The sequence below is a fragment of the Mastomys coucha genome, unplaced genomic scaffold (genome assembly GCF_008632895.1).
Source record: "Mastomys coucha isolate ucsf_1 unplaced genomic scaffold, UCSF_Mcou_1 pScaffold11, whole genome shotgun sequence".
NCBI lineage: Eukaryota > Metazoa > Chordata > Mammalia > Rodentia > Muridae > Mastomys > Mastomys coucha.
Window position 1 is genome coordinate 24,177,181 of NW_022196893.1, and position 21,412 is coordinate 24,198,592.

Below are 21,412 nucleotides of genomic sequence, written 5' to 3' on the forward strand. Positions count from 1 at the left end.
ACACACACACACACTTTTATTAGAGACTCATTTCCTTGAGGCTTTCTTAACCAACCTTGGAGTTGCTTCCTTCTGTACCCACACCCTCCCTCCCGTTTCCCCAGCCAGAGACCGTCTTCACTTCATATCACTTGTATCCTGCTATCCCCTCCCCACCCTCTGGTGCCTTTATATTTTCCTGGTTTCTGCAGTTCTCCATGCTGTATCCTTACACTTGAGGATTGGAAGCTTGGAGCCTCAGATGAGAACATGTGATGCTTGTCTCTATCCCACCCAATATGACCTTTTCCAGTTCCTGCCATTTCCCCACAAATTTCAAGCATTCCACTGTGCTGAGGAACACTTCCGCTACTTATCCGCTGACATTGAGGCTATTTCCACCTCCTGGCTATTACCAACAGTGCAGCAATGAACACGGCTGAGCAAGGATCTACAGGGTACGATGTCGAATCCTTGGGGCATATGCTTAGGAATGGGACAGCCAGGTCAGAGAGTAATTTGTTCTTAGTTCAGAACTTTTGAGGATTCCCCATGCTGATTTCTTCAGTGGCTGCACACGTGTATTCTGAACAAAAGTGAGGGGTTTTCTTCACAGCATTGCTACCATTTGTTGCAAGTTATTTTGCTAATCGTAGTCATTCTCACTGGGGTGAGAGAAATCTCAGTTGTTTTAACTTGCATTTCCTTAATTGCTAAGGATGATGAACACTGACATATTTCTAGGTCATTTTTATTTCTTGAGAACTCCTTAGATTCATAACCCATTTTTTTATTAGATATTTTATTTACATTTCACATGATATCCCCTTTTCCGGTTTCCCCTCCAAAAAAAAAAACAAAACAAAAAACAAAAACAAAACCCTATCCCCTACCCCAGCTGTAAATTGTTGGCTTTAATTCCTGGGCAACTAAAGAGGGGGCAGCAAGATGGCTCAGCAGGTTATGGCCCTTATCACTGTACCCAACAGCCCGAATTGGAGCTCTGAGACCACAGGGCGGAAAGAATACTAATTCTTTTTTTTTTTTTAATTTCAACAGGTATTTCATAGTTTATAAAGCAATTAAAGTGTGATATTACTAATATTTTCATCACAATTTCATCACAAATTTATTTTTAATTTACTTTATAGATTTTGTTTGCCCGCATGTCTTGTCTGTGCATCACATGAGTGCAATAATCATCAAGGACAGAAGAGGGTGTCGGATCTCAAGAAACCATAGTCACAAACGGTGAGCCACCACGTAGATGCTGGGAATCAAACACAGGTCCTCTGGAAGAGCAGTCATCTCTTCAGTCCCTTCATCACCCATCTTAAGGAACTTTTAAAGTCTTAACAGAAGCCATCATCAACTCAACAACCTCCCAAGGCTACTACACTGTGACACCCCGGAAAGCAGCCGTATAAAAAAACACACAAGGCTGGAGGCTTGCATCAGGCATTAATAGACTGGCTAAAACAAAATCAGTCCCTGGCAGTCAGGGTCCTCTTCTCTAGGCTTGGCATTTAGCATTCCCTTAAAATTATAACAAGTGCCCACCAGCCAAATAAAAGACAGTGTGCCCACCAGCAGCAACTTCCCAAACCCTTGCCTCCTACCCTAGCCACTTCACCCAGACCTCACATGCTGGTTGCTCTCAGTGGCTGTTCCTCTTCGAAAGGAAGCCATTTTTAAATCTAGGGGCAAAGCTACATGATCTTAAGCCAATCAGGTGAGCTTCATTCCTTTTGAAAAATGTTTTTAAAAAAATTGTTATAACTCTCCGACCACGTGAAAGCTCCCTCTAATTGCCATCTGTCACCTGGAGCCAAGTTTACAAGGTAAGTGACCAGGGACACAAGGTGCTGAGGCTCCTGACGTTTCCAGCTGCTGAATTAGCCAATTCGGGCTTAGCCCTTGAGAGACTTCGTTACCAAGCAGCTCAACCTAAAGACTGTAAAACTGTTGCTTTCATTTATTTTTCCTTCGGTGCTGGAGACTGAGCATCTAGTTTTCTTTATACTATGTGCATATGTGTATACCCACAGTACATATGTCTCTGCACATTTGCAAACCCCCCCCCCCATAGGCTCATGTTGAGTGCCTTCCTCTGCCATGGTACACTGTTCTGAGATGAGATCTCACTGTGTAGCCCTAGCTGGCTTGGAATTACACAGACCAGATTGGCATCAAACTCAGAGACCCACTTACCTCTGTATCCCAAGTCCTGGAATTAAAGGTGTGCGCCACCACATCCGGGCTTTTAAGATAGTCTCTCTGAACCCAGAGTTCACTGGCTAGACTAGCTTGCCAGCAAGCTCTACCTGTAACCTTCAGCAGCACTAGGGTTATAGGTGTGCATCAGCATGCCTGGCAGCAATAATGCGCTAGGATCCTAATTCAGGAATGGAACAGAGGTTCTCTGCAAGAGCACCAACTGCTCTTACCTGTTAAGCCGTCCTTTCAGCCTGTAAACTAGTTTTGCCTAGTAAAAAATTAAGACACATGAGGAAATCCAACATTTATTGAGTACATATTTAGTAACAGCAATCAAGTTTCTCAAGAAACACCTGAGCTGAGCCGTCCAGAACAGAACAAGGCATCTTCCAATACTGGTAGGCTAGACCCCGAGGCTACACTTTTATACTCCCCGTTAAGAATTCTCAAGATACACAAGTGACTTAAAGATACCCCATTATTATAAAACCAAACCATTTTAAGGTAAAAGAAGTTCTGAGGCAGTACTGTCTACACAGCATGGCTCATCACGACACCTTCCTGCAGCTTCAGACAGCTGTGCTCCGCACAGTAACAGACTCAAGCAAATGCTTGGCAAAAATGAACACTTGCAGCCTGTTCCAGGTTCTCATTTCCACCTCACAGACCTTCTGATACAGAGCTCATCAAATTCCTCTGACCCAGCTCTCACGTATCGATGAATTCATGTAATAAAGGCATGTTCTGCTGAACTCTGAATAGGCACAGTCCAGAACAAGGCCACAAGCTGTGGGTTATTTTATAACATTTCAGTATTCCCTGAAGAGATTTTATACAAAAGCTGAAAATAGCTATTATAGTATTTTTACTTTTAAAAAGTCCACTTGCAACAGTTCAAATAGTAGTACCCCACTGAACTACCACAGTGAAACAATTTACTTTTTAAATGACATATAAGATGTCACCATCTCTTAATGAACTTCTAGAAGGAGCGGACATGGTGTGCCACATACGTGAAGATGCTCTAATAGTCATACTGCATATGTAATCTACACAGGTCAAAGGTCCCAATCAATTCTCAAGGTTGATAGTAAAATGTCTAGTTCACAGTATTATTGAGGGAAACTCCCTACAAAGCTCCTGGCTGAAACATAAATTTATAGAAGTCTAAGGAAATCCCAGGAGATCCTTGTAATGATTAGCTAGGATGAGGTGACAAGCTCTCAGAAGTAAACCTGACACTGCTGTGTAATCAACTGTAGATGGCCCAGGCCAATCTAGGATGACACACTGTCTCATGATTTTCTAAGTACTACAAATTTGACTAACATACACTGCTAGAGGCTTTTTTGGTTTTCTGGGGTTTTTGTTTTTTTGGTTTTGTTTCTGTTTTTTTGTTTGTTTGTTTGTTTTGTGTTTGTGTGGTTTTTTGAGACACGAGCTCAGCAAAGGCCACACACTGGCCTTGCATGCACCTCCCCTTCCCAAGTACTAGGTAACAGTCATGTGCCACCATGCCCAGGTCTGATCCTTGTAACAGCTTTTAGACATCTGTCTTACATCTATAGAACTCAGAGTTGCTTTTTTTTAAAAATCTTATCTTCAATGAATTAAAAAACTTACAAACATTAGAAGAAGTTAGGCAGGCTTTAGAAGAAAGAAAGAAGGGCTGCTTGGCCACGGAGGACAGATGAGCACTGCGAAACACGGCAGTTGGCTCAGCCTCCCGCCACTGAATATTAAACTGCAGTAAGGCGATTATTACTTTAAGACACTTGAAATTATACTTACTAAATGGATAGCTGGCCCCACACCTAACATATTGCACACTCTATTTTTCTTCTCTATTCCAAAAAACCAAAAGCATTTTTAAGACGACAGTTCAACCGTCTTTCTAAAAACACCTCAAAGAGGTTGGCTGTGCTTGCGCTATTTAATATAAGCAACTGAAAAGGACAATGAGTAGTTTTTAATTTTTTTAGGTGTATGTATGTGTTGCCTGTGTGTATTTATGTGGACCACATGTGTGTCTGGTGCCCACAGAGGTTAGAGGGTGTTGGATCTCTGGAATTGGAGTTACAGGTAGTTGTGGACCACCATGTGGGTGCTGGGACCGAGTGCTCATAATCACTGAGCCAGCTCTCTGTCCTGACGGTGAATAATACTCTTTAAAGTTTTGCTTTTACTGTTTCTACTATCTCCTGTCCTCCTGAATCTACTGACAACAGTTCAGTAGAAAGTATCCCCGCAGAGGAATAAGTAGATGTACCCACTGTCCCAGCCACCATTCCAGGCAACGCCACAAGCCAAGGATTATTTTATAACATTTCAGTACTTCCTGAGGAGATTTTTGTATAAAAGTTGGAAATAGCTATTAGACTTTACAACAACAAACGGCCATACTGGCTCTTATTAACAGTACTAGGGAAAACCCATAGGAGATTTAGACATTACAATGCAGTTCCCTTCACATAGACTTCCTCTGGAGAAGCTAAAGGACATCAAAATAGAAAGTATGTGTTTCCACAGGGAAGGGAAAAAAAAAAGACAACTACCACTAAGTGCCCAGTGAGCCAGGAACACGCCTAGTATCGATGACTCTAACAAGCCATGGGCTCCAGGCAGCGCAAGGCAAGCGCTGACCTAGGCAGGGACCCCATGTTTCCTCCACATGCACCTCTCCGTCTCCCCACTATCCTTCCATCTTTCTTTCACTCCACCTTCTGCCATTCTTTTAACCCTCTCTCTCCCTCTTTAACTACTCATTTGCATCCTCCTTTCTTCTCTACTTCCTCTTCCTTAAATTAACCTGTTCCTTCCACATACAATCAACAAATCTACACTGGAGAACTCAAAAAGCTCCCAGCTCAGGAGGCAGCCCATGGTAAAACCGGGCTCCATCAACAGTGGTAGGGCTGAGGAGCCACATGCGCTCCTCCAGTCACCTCATCCAGGCCTCACCTCTCTGGCACTGTAGTCAGCACACCTCCCAAGCCCACAAAGAAGGAAATCCAGGCCAGTCCCCATCTGTTCTCGTCATTACACTGACAAGCATGGCATAGCTCCTCTTCATAAAGGAAAACTGCATTTCCTTAAAACAGACTTTCTAAAGGTTTTTCCTAATTCCTTTCATATGAATGAAGTCTGGTGCATTTTAAAATCCTTTCTCTAAACAGCCTCAAGTAATCACAGTGGAGCGCATGGGGCTGAGTCTTCAGCTACTGAGAAGACAGCATCTGAAGGAACTTGCTCATATGAATCCCTCTCACCAATAACCCCAACTGTTCCTTTATCCAAATATGGCACTTATAATTCAGCACCTCTACCAATAACTTCAACCTTAAAAATAGCATAATAATTTCCAGTGCTTCCTAAACTTAACTGATAGGGAAACCTTCTGAGGAACTCATTTAAAGCAGAGTCATCGTGTCCCACTCGTATTTAAGACAAGCAGGGATATGGGTTTAAGGACTGGTGATGAGATGGAACCAAAGGCCAGCTGCTGCTTTTGCTGGGGATGATGTAGTTGCTATAGTTACTTGAAAGTACCGAAGCCATCACTGCAGGGATATGGAATGATGCCTGAGACTTTAATATAGGAAAGGAATAAATGAAGTAAATGTGGCAAGACCCTGACCAGTGACAGACATGACCAGTGAGAGCCGCTGCATGAGGCTCTAATATCCTTCTCATCTTCTATTATTTTCTGTACTGTTGGGCCTTGAACACATGAAGCAAGCACTCTGAATATTGAGGTATAGCCCTACTCTACTTTGATGTAATTTTTAATCTCTTCATTTAAAACATGTCTTAAAGACTCCTTCCTAGATGCAGTATATATATATATATATATATATATATATATATGTGGGCCACCTGTTTTGGGCAAGCACCCCTCACATCATTAGCCAAAGGATAAGGTTCCACCCCGTGTTTCCCCCTAACAAGCTAAACTGAACACAGTCCACAAGATCTTACTTTACGATGGCATTCTGGCAAGGAATCATGGCTGCCACTCCCTCAGCCTATCTGAACACTGAGCTAGTTAGCAATTCCTCTCCTGGCAGATACTTTCGATGGTGGTTTAAACCTTCTCAGTCCGTCTCTGGCTGAACTACAGAAGTTGGAACAACTGTTCTGATCACTTCTTTTGGATATTCCTACAGAGGATACGAGGTCTTCACAACTGATACTGTTTGTTCCTTCATAACTTCCCTTTCTTCATGTAAGCATTAAAAATCCAAGAGAAAAAAGACAGCCCAGGACCCGGGAGCACCTGGTAGGAAGAAATCTGTGCCCCAGACCCACTCAGAATACATTAGGTGTCCAGGCAAGATGAGCAAGGAGCAATGTTTCTCATCTTCCAGACTTTAAAAAGGCAACTGTCTTCAATGGTGTTCAAAATAAGAAATGCACATTTACCCAAATCAAAACGACTTTTTCTACAGCTAGATATAAAAATCTTCTTTCTCCACATCTGTCTAATCTAAAGTAAGGCTCTGCATCTGCCTCTTCAAAAGGATCCTGGAAATGTGCCTTGAGGTAGAAGGAGAGTCTGAATGGACCACTGTTAATCTCCCAGGCTTATGTATTTGGTCCGTGACATTTTCCACCATCCTGTTAGTGTTGCGCTTAGGTTCTTACTTTATTCTCAGCATAATATATTTTGCTTCCAGAATGCCCAGTAAAGCTGAAATTTTTCACTTAAAGTGATTTTTAAAATGTCCCCAAATATCTTAGAGCTTAGGTTTGGCAAGACAGTTTAATACATACAAAATGAACACACTTCATTTGTCAACACACACACACACAGACAAACGCACACGCATTCACACACACACACACACACACTCATACACACAATGCCTCCTTTAAGTTTTCACTATTTTCTCCTTTTTCATACAGCTAATTTTTAAATGTGCAGCTTACTTAAAATCTACAAATAATCTCAAACATGATTGTCACCAAATATTGTAGAGCAGAGATGAAATGTATGCGGGTACATAGATTGTCAATGGTTACATTGGTTACATCACATTTCTTAAGAAACAGAACCTTTCTGCTCCTGTAAACTTTTTCTCACACTTTAAAGTGAGGTTAGTGCTGACATAAATTATTGCTACACTCACAGCTTGAATGTCTCCACTATGTTCGAGGTACATTTTCTCCATCCATCCTCCCAGTCCTTCCTTACTTGATTAAGAGCCAACCCAGCTCACAGCCCACACTGTCCAATGCTTTCATTAACGCTGGAATGACACCAAGTAACACTACAAAATATCAGAGATCAAAGTGTCTTCTTACTGGAGCACAAGGGTTTAGGCTTATCCTTCATGGCATGAATAGACTGCTCTTTCATTCTTCCAGAGAGGGTTGTTCTGGAGACAGAAATGTCTCCCTAAATCCTTTTCCAATACTATTCCTTCACATCTCCTGAGGCGCTGCTGTTTCATCCATTTACTTCAGTCGCGAAGAATCACCTTTCCTTCGGTGGAGTGTCATAACGGTTTCTTATGCTCTTTGTCAACTGCTTGATAAACAGTTTGTACGTTTTTCCACAGTACGTGTGAACTGTCTTCTGTAATTCCAGTTCTAAAGGTTTTAGTAAGGAACGGACGGAATCATCCTCAAGAGAACACTAGAGAAGAAATATAACAGGCAACAATACATACAAACATTTAATTATTTTCCAAATAAGTTCTTCAGTCAGTTAAATATTAACAACTTTCACTTGCTATTTGCCATGAAGTACACTTAGCCAGTGCTGTCACTGAATTAAACATGACTATTAGAAAAGGGGCGAGAGCAAATCTCTCAAGACTGGGAGGCTTCGGAGAGAGGCAATGCGAGGGCCGCCCAAGCCAAGGGAAGAACATATTCAAGAGCAGAAAAGATGCAGGGATGCTGAGGGCGGTGGTGCACGCCTTTAGTCCCAACACTCAGGAGGCAGAGGCAGGAGGAGCTCTGAGATTCCAAGGCTAGCCTGATCTACATAGTGAGTTTCAGGACAGCCAAGGCTACACAGAGAAACCTTGTCTCAAACAAACAAAGCAAGCAAGCAAGCAAGCAAGCAAAAGGATGCTGAGAAACTGGCATAAAACGGCTAAACTTGTTACAGGTATCTGGGAGAAACTAGTAAAAGCTAGACTCACTTAGAGAAAAGGGCATTCACTCCATCCCACTCCACCCCCCACCCACGCAATGACACTGCGGACGCTGAGTTAGCCATGAACACCATAGCCAGAGCAGGAGAGTGAAATGACTCACTTCCCAAAGAAACTCAGAGATTTACTATAGTTAGGCTCTGTGCCTCCAGAAGATCCATGTGCTCAATTGAACCCTAGATTATTCAGTGATCCTGGGAGGTGGTGGCATATTTAGGAGGGGGATCTAGTAGAGGAAGTTAAATCACTGGTGGCATTCCTTGGAGGGGAACTGGAAAGGTAACTTACTCCTGTTCCTTCTCTTGCTTCCTCTGCTATCTGCTCTCATGTCATGTTTTACCACAGCAATGGGACCAGGTGACTATGGACTGAAATTTCTGAAACTGAGCAAAAGAACAAATCTCCCTACACATAAACATGACAGACTCAAGCATTTCTTAATATAAAGGGAAGTTGGTTGCCATACTGCACAAAAGGATCCAATAGATACATATGAGAGTGGCTAAGTACCGCACTCTTCAGAGGGCTCTATATAGCGCATGACTGTCTAGGAGGTAAGTAAGCCAGAGAACATCAATTAAATGCTGATGGGATATTCTTGGCCACCTTCTGCCTGTAATGTAGAACATATAGATATCTGAGATAAGACGAACTGAGATTATCCCTGAGGGTTACAGCACACCACGGGGAAGAAAACAAAGCTTCTCCAACCAGTTGGGACTGAACTAGAAGCTACCTCCCTGCTGGCTTGCTTTAGTATGCCTGGCAGATACTATGCAGACTGACGGGAAGAAACCAGTTGGAGCAATTCTCAGAGACTTCATAAATGGTTACGGTGCTGAGAATAAGTGTTGTTGAATGCTCATCACTAAATGAGCCATGTCACAAAAGGAGGGTGTGGGGATATCAAGATCTGGATCGTTGTGGAACACTGTCCTCCAGCCATGATAGGGCTGTACCACAAAGTCTCAGTGGCTCTGATTACCTACATGAGGCAAGACTGAGCAGAGCACCAGTGTCATGGAGGGATGGAGTTATGAGGTGGCACCGCTCCTTAAGGAGTTAAGAGGCAATTAATGGTTCTTAAACATGGACGCTCTCTTTCCTACAGGTCTACACTTTCTTCAGTAGTGTGCCCACTGGTAAAATGTAAGGAAGGAGAGAGGAAGAGAGGATGGAATGGTAGGTGGGTGAGAGGGAGGGAGGGAGGGAGGGAAAGGACATGGAAGTAGAGGGACTACCTGGATAGAGGAAGGGGTCAGAAGGACACCATGAGAGGGGAAAGGGGAATACAGTAAAGTGCACATGTGGGAATGCCCTCACCCTGTCATGATATATAATGTGTGTGTGTGTGTGTATAATGTTATATATTATTATATATGCTCTATATTATATATGTTCTATGTGTGCTAACTGCACTGTTTAGAAGAGGTGAGCTAACAGTGACCTAGGCTGAGAAAAGCATGACAATGATACCTTCGTCTAGTAGTCCTGTAAACAAGAGAGAGGAAGCCAAAGCTCTGCCTACAACAGTGGTAGTGAAGCCGAAAGGGAAGGGGCATGTGTGCTTCCAGCCAAATCAGAAACACCTTCAGCATCAACACTACTTGAAGGAAGTATAACCTTGGAGGGTAAGTCCCCCAAAGTCTAGAGTGGTTCTACGTGGGTCCCAGATGTGAACTGTGGGCGCAACCTCACAACTCTAAGAGGAAACTACACACCTGTAAGCTAGCAGGGAGCTTTGCGGTTTACTATCAAAGGAGCTTAGGAACACGCACAGATTCACCTGAGCTTAAACATCGGTACAATGGTTAATAAATACCATTAATCTCAATGAGAAAAGAATTGCAGTTCTTAGGTGTCAAGAAGATAGTATCTATAATTCAGGTTCAATATGCAGAGAGAGAGAACCTGTGACAAACCATGAAGCCAGATCTTGGGAGCTGGTGACTTTACAATAAACGATAGGAAATTCTTTACATTATATTTACTGTATCATCCTCATGGTACAGTATGTTTAGAGTGAAAACTTGGCGGGAGCAAACCTTACATTTCTTAGTGCTTCGTACACAGCTCTAAACGCTGGCTGCTTGTCGTCATGGTAAACCCCTCTGTTTCCATGAAGAATAAAGACTCCTTCTTCTTCTGCTTCGCGGCAGTTGCTTCCATATATACAGTGATCTGGTCGGTAATTCCATTGACAGGGAAAAACAAAAAGGCTCTCTACAAGGAAGGAAAGCCAACAACAGGAAAGCGATAAAGCACACGATGCCTTTTCAGAATCAACACTTGTAAACGTTATCACTTAAAAGACTATAGATGGTATTTAGATTTCTCCCAACCAAATCAATATTCAAGTCTTACTGAAGATATAGACAGCCATTAATATAAGCAAAAATCGAGCCTATGTGTTTCCTATGGTACAAAGGATTGAACTGAGGACACTGTCTCTGCTAAGCAAGTACCTACCACTGAGCTAACCCCAGACCATTGTTTCTGCTTTCTGATTTTCAGTCTGTGATTGATTTTACAAATGTAAAGAATTAAAGGAATTTAGATTACCTGGATTATGAAAAAACATGATATTTAACAGATCTTGATCACCCCACGTGATGTTTAGTTTGTATTTTTTAAGCAATGGCATAAGTATGTCTCCCCACTGTAGCCGCGCAGTTGTCATATCGTTCTGTTGATAAAAGCATTGGAAAGTTTTAGCATTCTTCCCTTAGAACCCATTCTTCTCTTAGACATTACAAAGCCCAAAGAGAACGGAAAGCCCCTTAGTTACAAAACCATGTGTCCTGTACAACCCTCCATGTGAGGAGGCTCTGGTCAAGGAGGGAAGGCCACACTGATGGGGAGACAGGGACTGAGCTAATGAGGCAGACAAAAGACCGGCACAGAGCAGCATGGTAGCTCACCTGTCCATGTTAAAGTAAGAACTGTGAAAAGTGGTTCCTTGTTTTGTTTTCTGTGACCAGGTTCTACTGTAGTCTGGGGCTACCCTCATACTGACGATCTTCCTGTGTCTGTCTCTGGGAAGCCAGATTACACACTGTACCGCCATAGCCATCTTTGCAGTTCATGGCTTGGCATGGCTGTGCTGCTGTGGATGTCACTGCAGATGTCCCTGGCTCCCTATGGGTATGAACAGAGGTTTGTCCACACCATCCCAGGAAAAACCACCGAGCAGCCAACCTTTCACTGAGACTCCTGTGGTGTATTGCTCTCAGATTGTGGGGACTAGAGTACCACTAATACACAAGATTCATCACTTTTTGTTGTTCTTTATTTCCCACCCTCTACAAACTTACTTTTGTGAAGCTTCTTACTTTTCTTTTTTCTCTTTTTATACACAGTCTTATGTAACCCAGGCTGGCTTCGAACTCATGGCTGAAGAGCAGCTCTTGCTCCTCTCTGCCTCCCAAATGCTGGCGAAGCATACTGCTTATTAGCGTTAAAACTTGAATTGTATGTATTTTATTTATTAATTTCCAATAATTTTCTTTAAACTTCCAAAATAACAGTGATCTTGACAGGGGGAAAAAAAAAATCACATGCCAGACATTGTTCTGGGTACTTCTTACCAGTTCAACCCCAACTCTAACATAAACACACAGATATTAAACATGAGTCCATTTTAAGGACACATTCTGCATCATAAAATATGTGTGTATCTATGTGTGTATACATGTTCATGAGTGCACATATATATATATGTGTGTGCACATATATATGTATACACATATGTAACATATATACATACACAAGGATAAGAATCTTAATTCTGGGCCAGGCAGTGGTGGCTCATGCCTTTAATCCCAGCACTTGGGAGGCAGGAGGCAGACTTCTGAGTTCAAGGCCAGCCTGGTCTATAGAGTGAGTTCCAGGACAGTCAGGGCTACAAAGAGAAACCCTGTCTTGAAAAACCAAAAAAAAAAAAAAAAAAGAATCTTAATTCTGATCCCCAGTACCAATGTACAAAAGCAATTCTCCAGCATGTAACCAGTGCTGGGCAGAGGGCAAGGAGCAGGGGGCAGGGAACAGGAAGATCACTCAGCTTGCCAGCCAGCCACTTTAGCTAGTTCAGTGAGGGATCCTGACTCAGGGATAAGATGGAGAATGAGAGAGGAGCAGGACACCTGCTGTCCTAAAGCTGTCCTCTAAGCTAGAGGGCTTCCTCTTCCTCAGAGTACTGTGACTATGTGCATCAGACCACCAGCATCAGCCTTGTCAATGGTCCATGTCCCTCACAGAAGCAGGAGGAGGACGGTCATGAGCCCCTTAGCTGAGACTTCCTCTGCCAGCTCCCTCCCTTCTGAGCCATTTACATGTAATTCTGTCCTGACTGCACCCAACCTTGTGGAAGGCTAACCGAAGGTGGGATCCCACACATGGAGCTAGGAGGAAGTTGTCATCTATGCTGGAAGGAGACTTTCTAGTGCTACAACTATTATTAGGAGCCATCTACTCTCTGGTAAAACAAAACTGAACAAAACAAACCTTCTACCACTATGCTCCATAAGCAAGCTAAATAAACTCTGGTTCCCTAAGCTGGACTGACACCATTGTGCTATGGCCTGTCATCAGAGTAGACATCTACCCCCCCCAAAAAAGTTCCCAAAACAACAAGAGATAAAGCTTGTACCCATTAGGTAGGAAAAAAAAAAACTAATCAAAATGCCTTCCACATATGGCACAGCTGTTCTTCTAATAAATAAGAAATGTTAAGTAAGCTTTCATAACTTTCTAAGAAATAGGAAAGGTCTTAGTATGATCGTGCATGCCTGTAATCCCAGTACTTGGGAAGCCGAGGCAGGAAGATTACTGGGAGTCTGAAGCCACCCCTGAGCCACATATGGCCATAAAGAGGCCCTGTCTCAAAAAAGAAAAAGGACTGGAGCCAGGTGGGCCATTAAAGGTGAGGCTCACGACCGGGACAGCAGAACTGGCAGGGTGAGGTGCTGGGTGGTGTGCTTGTCACACAGTGCAGATGCCAGCCCTCAGATCCTCAGGAGGTCGGTAAAGCCAGGCAGGTATGGCAGTTCCTCAGAGGCCGAGGACCCCTGGAGTGAGCTAGTCGAGCCATAACTGGTTAAGTGCCTCAGTTCATCAAGAGCTACTACCTCAATAAAGAGTGACTAAGGAAGGCACTCAACATCAACTTGAGGTCTTTGCATGTGCGTGCATACAGCACACATGCAGATATACAACGTGTATAACACACACATGCAATAAAACAAAGAGTCAACATTGTAAATATCATCAGGACACCAAGTGCAAGTGTACATTAACAGTTTAGACAACCGGGCATCCTGCTTATCAAGCACTAAGAGATACAAAGAATGGGGCTGGAGAGGTGGCTCAGCGGGTAAGAGCACTGACTGCCCTTCCAAAGGTCCTGAGTTCGGATCCCAGCAACCACATGGTGGCTCACAACCATCCGTAATGAGATCTGACGCCCTCTTCTGGTGTGTCTGAAGACAGCTACAGTGAATTACGCTGGAGCAAGCGGACAGGAGGGAGCAGGGCCAGCAGAGGTCCTGAGTTCAATTCCCAGCAGCCACACACATGATAGCTCATGGCCATCTGTACAGCTACAGTGTACTCATACACATAAAATAAATAAAATAAATCTTAAAAAAAAAAAGAAAGAAAGAAAATAGTTGCCATTTAAACAAAAAAGAGATACAAAGAATGAAACAGAGCTTTTACTGTTTTAATTTTTAATGCTACTATAACGTAGCAGATTGGGAGAGCACAATCATAACAGCAAGAACAGGTGTCAGCCACAAAAGTAAACAATCATGGCCTTCATTACAAACAAGTTCTCTTCAGGTTTTCCTGAACTAACCACGAGGCCACACTTACGGATCTGTAAGGAACAATCTGGGAAGTGACTGTGAGCAGAATGGCTAACGACCTAAAATTTATAATCTGTGCCCAAAGTTATTGAACAGGGGAAACCAAGGCAACGTTTGCTACAGAGACAGAAAAACTATAAAGAAAAATATACATGGGGAAATGTCCTTTAAAAATCAGTATTAGTTGTAGAGCCATCTCAGCAAGCTCCTGTGGAACAATGCTGAAGAACGACATCGGCACAGGGCCACGTCTCTATCTGGCTTAAAACCAGGAAGAAAACAGGAAAAAGGGAGGCAGGAACTTGTCAGAAAGCTGGAAGAACTTTAAGAGCAGTAAGGAATTTCAGCTATATTGTCCACTTTTAAAATCAAAGTGTTAAATTATTTCCACTTTCTTTTGTAATACTAAATTCATAATTCTACAAAGTTCAAAACGCAGTCAGTGAGAAGTCAGACAGTTCTCAGCTGATAATCTTACAGCACCATCTTCTGGCATGACGTCAGCAAACAGACTAGCAGGCAGAAGAGCAGTCCTGTGGACAGGCTGTTTTCACGTAAGAAAGCTTTAGGGCCCATGAAATGTAACCACCCAGAATGTTAGAGCAAATGAAACAAAGTGTCCACTGTTCAGCAGGAGCGGAGGCCAAGCCTCAAGGCTACTCCTGGTGTCAACTTGATTTCACCCGAAATTAACTAACACCCAAGCAAATAACACCTGGGAGGGGGTTTTCTTAATTAAACCATTTGAAGTAGGAAGACCCATTCAGTTTATGCCTGGTTCACACCTGCTGGCGGCCTATAAAAAGGACATGGACGAAGGAAGCTCTTCCTTTGCCTGCTTGCCCTCATTCTTGATAGCATGCCCACCCTTCACAGGCATTACAGCCTACCTCTTGAGGATTCCCACATGAAGACCAGCTGACATATCTTCCGGGTGCACTAAACAACTACTGGATTCTTAAGACTTTTTGTTGGTAGACAGCCACTGTTGGACTATCAGAAGCACAGCCTATAAGTCATTCTAATAATTTCTATATGTATATAGTATGTATTTAATGTAATGTTATATAATATATAAGTTCCACATATATATACATATATATACACAATGTATATATACATATTAATGAAACCATTCCTTCTATCCTCGTTCCTCTAGAGGACCCTGCAGTACATTCCTGATGGAAAGGCTGACACACAGTAGTGACAGCAGCAAGCCACCCTGACACACAGTAGTGACAGCAGCAAGCCACCCTGACACACTCAAGACAGCACCAGCACAGATGCAGTTTCACCCCAGCACTCGGGAGGCAGAGGCAGGAAGAGAGCTGCCTGGTGTACACAGAGGTTCAGAGCAGCCAGGAGCTCAAAAAAACAAAAGACAAACAACAACAAAAAACAAACAAACAAAAAAACCACAGAGAAAAAAAGAAAGGAAAAAAGAAAAAATTCTACATGGCATGAAGATATGAAGATTTAAACAAATATTATAGTAGAAACAAATAGCAACATAAATTCTGATCTGCCAGAACTCACTGAAAAGTATTTGAAAAACAAATACAATTACAAAATACAGACAGACTCTTAATTTCCCTGAGTTTAACTATTCCTAACTAGAAATAAAGACATAAGCACTGGAGGGAAAGCCTGTTTTTTTTTCCAGAAACCCATGTTTTTACTTAACTTCACCTAATACTTATTTTAAAATTTGACTCGTAGGTGTCATGCTGGACTTTGTAAGGTTGTTTGTTTGCTTAGTTAATTTGTGTACAACGCGTGTGCTGTGTTCATGTAGTCACCTGTGGACGTGTGTATGCAGTCACCCATGGGTGTGGGTATGCAGTTACCCATGGATGTGGGTATGCAATTACATGTGAGTGCAGGTATGTAGTTACCTGTGGATGTGTTCATGCAGTCACCCATGGATGTGGGTATGCAGTTACCCGTGGATGTGGGTATGCAGTCACCCATGGATGTGGGTATGCAGTTACCCGTGGATGCGGGTATGCAGTTACCCGTGGATGTGGGTATGCAGTTACACATGGATGCGGGTTGGGGGTGAGGAGAAGCAGAGGATCAGAGGATGCCCTAGAACTGAAGTTAGTTCCCAGGCAGTTCTGAGCCAAATCTGAGTACTGGGAACCACACTCAGGTTATATCAGCAACTGTTTAAGCCACTGAGCCTTCATAGGAAGGCCTAAAGCACAGGAATATTATATCACCTTCCCACTGTACAGATAAAGAAAACCCTGAGATAATCAAAATTCACCCCATTTACTGAACTCCTAAGGAGACAAAGTTAGAGCCAGACTGACAGATTCTATATCAATATAGAATCTGTATTGATAACCAAAAACCCACCCCGAATGTCACTTGAGATTCACATTCTTTATGCTATAAAATGATGATGCTTCCTGCACTGATGGTTTAGAGATGACAGTGGCTACTTGGTACAATGATAATTTACTTCATTGTGAGAAATACCATCTGATGCGACCTACTTGAATTGACCCCTACAGAATGCTATGAACCCACTTTTTTCCAATTATCCTAAATAGAAAAATTAGAAAAATTTAGTGTGAGAGAGAAAGTGTGTGTGTGTGTGTGTGTGTGTGTGTGTGTGTGTATAACATCTCACCTATGTAGCTCTAGCTGGCAAAGAGACCCTGCCCCTGCTTCCTGAGTACTGGGATTAAAGATGTGTACCACCACATCTTCAATATACGTATGTACACACAGGACATATTTATTTTTCTTTTGTTTTGCTTACAAGTAAGTGTATTTACCATGTGAGTCCCTGGTGCTCTTAGAGACCAGAAAAGGTATAAGATCCCCTGGAACTGGAGTCACAGCTGTGAGCTGCCTGCACAGATGCTAGAGACTGAATTTGAGTCCTCTGTGAGAGCAGTAGGTACAGTTAGTGACTGAGCCACCTCTCCAGCTGCACAGCTATGTGATTTTTAAAGAACGGCTTCATTTTTATTTATGTGTATGTGTGTTTGTGCCTGCAGAAGCCAGAAGAGGACCTCAGATCCCCTGGAGGGGAAGTACAGGCAGTAGTGAGCTGCCTAATGTGGATGCTAAAATCTCATCACTGTCCAGTGTAAAGTTCTTAACCACTGAACATGTCTCCAGTCCCTAGTCTGATTTAGGTCTTAAGAAAATCAAAGGCATTCAGGAGAAAGGAAAGCTCGGTAAAGCGCCTGCACCATGCGCTACCTACCTTGAAGTACTTCCCCCTCATCCGGGTCATGTTCATCAGCATCACTCCAGAGTTCACGCCCGTCCTCCCGTAGTACGGATGCCGGGCAAAGCGATTATACCATCCAATTCTGGGCTCTTCGTGTTCTGGTGCCATCGCAGCGATTTGTGTGGAATTAAATTTCTTTAGTAATGACCAAATATCATCGACAGGTCGTAAAAAAAGGATATCAGTGTCCACATACAACAGTGAGTCAACTTCTTTCAGTATTAACTAGGAGGAAAAGATTTGAATAATTAGTTACAAATATATTTAATAAAAGGATAGTAGCAGAAATTACACCTAAGTGATACACAAATTAAAAATCTTTTAAGGTAATGCTTCTGAAATTTGTCAGTTTTGAAAAATTCATAGACACTAAAATGATCATAGGTCAGGAGAAAACTGTCTTCTCGCTGAACACTACACTAACTTCTCCACTAACATGTGGGGCCTTAACACTGAGGTAAGTACAGATGGAAGGTCTCCCAAACCCATCCTGTCCACTGCACTACTTCCGTGCCCTCTATTAAGTGAAAGACAGACTGGAGCCCAGGCTATCTAGTCTGCACTAGTATTTCTACACACACTATCAACAAATCAAAACTGCACACTCAGGAAGAACAAAGGCAGAGCAAGACTTTTAAAACTAAGACTTTTTAAATCTTCAGAGTGCCTTCCACAGAGATTTTTTCAAAGATAAGTTTTCGTGTTTCCTTACAAACTTAAATAAGACATCTACAAATTTAAATTTGTTGTCTGTCCTATATATCCATATAGCTCAATGGTTAAGTTTTAAAGTAGTAAGAGTGTCCAACCTTCTGACAATTGAAATATGACATCATCCACAAAGTTCACACACTGGAGGACCATGCAATCAATTTACCAAAAGAGAAAGAATTAGTCTGGTAATGTTCTACCCAAGTTTACAACTTTGTAATGGCTACATTCAGATCTATGCCCTGTGTGCTGCAGGCTGACTGTGCTGAAACATTTTAGTTAAGCACAATAAGGACAAGACTTGATCCTCTTCCTGCTACTCTGCCAATTTTACCATTCCTGCAACAATTCTGAGCCACTGGCTCACTGGGCAGTTACGCTGAAACCCGCATTCCTCTCTCAGGCTGCTCCAGGCTAGTTTAGGAGCCAACATGGAAAATACCTGATAGTGACAGCTGAGCCAGAATGCTGAAGGCTCCCTAACTCAGAGACCACAGTTAGAAGGAGGTGAGCTGGGCTGTGCCTCCCACCAACAGAAAAGGGGTGAAAGGGAGTTATTGTTTTTTCCATTTTGCCTTTTAAAAGTCTGTGAAGAGTGCTAGGGTGCCCTGTATGATGGCTAATCTCAGTTGTCAACTTGACTGCATCTAGAATCAACTAAAACACAAGGGGTTGGGCACAGTTGTGTGGGGTGGGGAAAGGTTTCTTCACTGGATCACCTGAGGCTGATAGACTCACCTTAAATCTAAGCTCCACCTTCTGATGGGAGCCTATCTAGAAGGACATCAAATGAAGCTTTTGGTTTTGCCTGCTTGTGTTTACTCTTGCTGACAAGTTCATTTACATTGCTGCTGAGACATTACTGTAATAAAAACTAATTCTTAAGCCGGGCAGTGGTGGTGCACGCCTTTAATCCCAGCACTTGAGGCAAAGGCAGGTGGATTTCTGAGTTCGAGGCCAGCCTGGTCTACAGAGTGAGTTCCAGGACAGCTAGGGCTACACAGAGAAACCCTGTCTTGAAGAAAAAAACAAAACAAAACAAAACAAAACAAAAAAACAAACAAACAAAAAAAAAAACCACACACAAAAACCTACTACTTTGGGATTCCAATGCAGACTGAAGACCAGCTGAGACACTCAGCCTTCTTAACTGAACAACTAACTACTGGGTTCTTGGCTTTCTGTCAAGAGACAGCCATTGTTAGACTGGCCAGATCATAGCCTGTAAGGCATTCTAATAAATACACTTTGAATATACACAGACTCATCCTATCGGTTCTGTTCCTCTAGAGAATTCAGACTAATGCACCTGGTGTTTCAACAGATAGCCCAGGCTGGACTTTTAATGCACCTGGTGTTTCAACAGATAGCCCAGGCTGGACTTGAAGTTCCTGGGCTCCTCCTTCCTCGGCTTCCCAAGGAGGACCTGATCACAGAACTGAGTATTGAAACTACACCTAGCCCAAGATTTGTTTTTTCTATCAGTATTCTGTTTCTATGCCCTAACACACCATAGATTAACATTCTTAGAAGACCATGAAGACACTGATTATAGCTTCGTGGTTAAAATCAGGCCTGGTGGTATGGGCCCTATAACTCCAATTATTCAGGAGGCCGATGTAAAAGGATATTGAATTCCAGGCCAGCTAGGGCACTTTTGGGAAACTGTCTCAAAAGTAACAAGAAGGCTGTAAGTATAGCTCAGTGGTAGATGAGTTTGTCCCCAGCACTACGAAAGAAAGAAAGGAAGAAAGAAAGGAAGGAAGGAAGGAAGAGAGAAAAAAAGAAAGAAAGCATGTTTTGATTTTATTTATGCATATATTTTATGGTCCAAGTTTAACACCATCATACACAGTTGCATAGAGCCTGTGCCTTCCCAGGGTTCCTTGGGACTAGACGTATGGGTACAAGGCACATCAGTGCTTCTTTTACATCAGGAAGGGAAGCTCAGCAGGATTTATCACTGGGGAGAAAAGTATCAATTTACTTAATCTTGTTAAGAAGATAAAGTAAAGTATAACGATAACTAAAGGTTTTAAGTATGTTAGTGCTTAAAAGTCCATGTAGGACTTAGCCCAGCAGTATGCAAATGATCAGTAAGTTCAGTTCAAAACATCAGCAATTAAACTTATTAAGTACAAGTCACAGAGAAACACACAACTCCATGCTTCCCTTTCACCATGTACCACTGCTGGTAATGCATCTGTGTGACTGCCTGTCCCGTGACCACCCCATCAAACAGCAAGCTCCATGAAAATATGGAGCCTGCATCTTTCCAACGGCACATTGGAAGCACATTAAGCAGCACATTAGCGGAAAAATGACCCATGCCACATAGGAAACAGCTGTGACACCACAATAATTCGATGTAAGGCTCATATGAAGCCTGGCCTTCAATCCCAGAATTAGGAGATCAAGTGGATCTCTCTCTAAGTTCAAGACTAGACAGGTCAACACACTGTTCTCCAGATCAACTAGGACCACGAAGTGAGACCATGCCTAGAAAAAAACAATGAGGTTCATATTAAAAGCTTACAAAGTCCTCATGTGTTTTAATAGCAAAAGGAAATCTGAGAAAGGTCCTAGGATCCAAACTTTGTAAGCATAGCCTCTAAGATCACTGGTGAAGCCAACTTGACCATCAGAGTCCTAATGCGAAAGCTGGTCTTGTGAAAGCTACCACACAGGAGGCTGAGGCAGGATCACCTCAAGTTTGAGGGCAGCCTTAGCTACAGGAGACCCCACCTATCTGAAAATAAACAGAAAATTCAAACAACAGGGCCAGAGAGATGGCTCAATGGTTAAGAGTGCTTCCTGCTCTCCCAGAGGACCCAGCATCTAACTCCCATGCATCCACATCTGGCAACGCCCTCTCTGAGCTCCAAAGGCTCCCACATGTACATGCATTCCTATACATGTGTGCACATAATTAAAAACAATGAATGTTAAAGAAATACTCAAACAACAAAAATAATCGCAACTTAAATAAAATTGATATTACTTGGGTATGGTGATATATATTATTAATTTGCTCAGATACCTTGACCCTCTTAAGCAGCAACTGGAGATTCTTCCCTATAACTCATATATTTTCCAAGAACTTAGGCCTTTGTTTTGTTTGGTATTTGTTGTTTTTGAGACAGGGTTTCTCTGTTATACAGCCCTGGCTGTCCTGTATCTCTCTATGTAGCCCTGGCTGTCCTGTATCTCTCTATGTAACCCTGGCT

General features: G+C 42.6%; 1 protein-coding gene across 4 annotated transcripts in view; it reads right to left on the minus strand.

Annotated features, from left to right (window-relative positions):
• Positions 1-2,485: 2,485 nt before the first annotated feature.
• Gxylt1 (glucoside xylosyltransferase 1) overlaps positions 2,486-21,412 on the minus strand; it is a 38,553-nt gene continuing 19,626 nt past the window's right edge. For all 4 annotated transcript variants that reach the window (XM_031353330.1, XM_031353338.1, XM_031353344.1 and 1 more), the window contains 4 exons: positions 17,448-17,699; positions 10,923-11,046; positions 10,411-10,583; positions 2,486-7,834 (listed from right to left, as the gene is read on the minus strand). In XM_031353330.1, the coding sequence (XP_031209190.1) occupies positions 7,673-7,834; positions 10,411-10,583; positions 10,923-11,046; positions 17,448-17,699 (711 nt within the window). In that variant the 3' untranslated portion in view covers positions 2,486-7,672. The remainder of the gene's footprint in view (positions 7,835-10,410; positions 10,584-10,922; positions 11,047-17,447; positions 17,700-21,412) is intronic.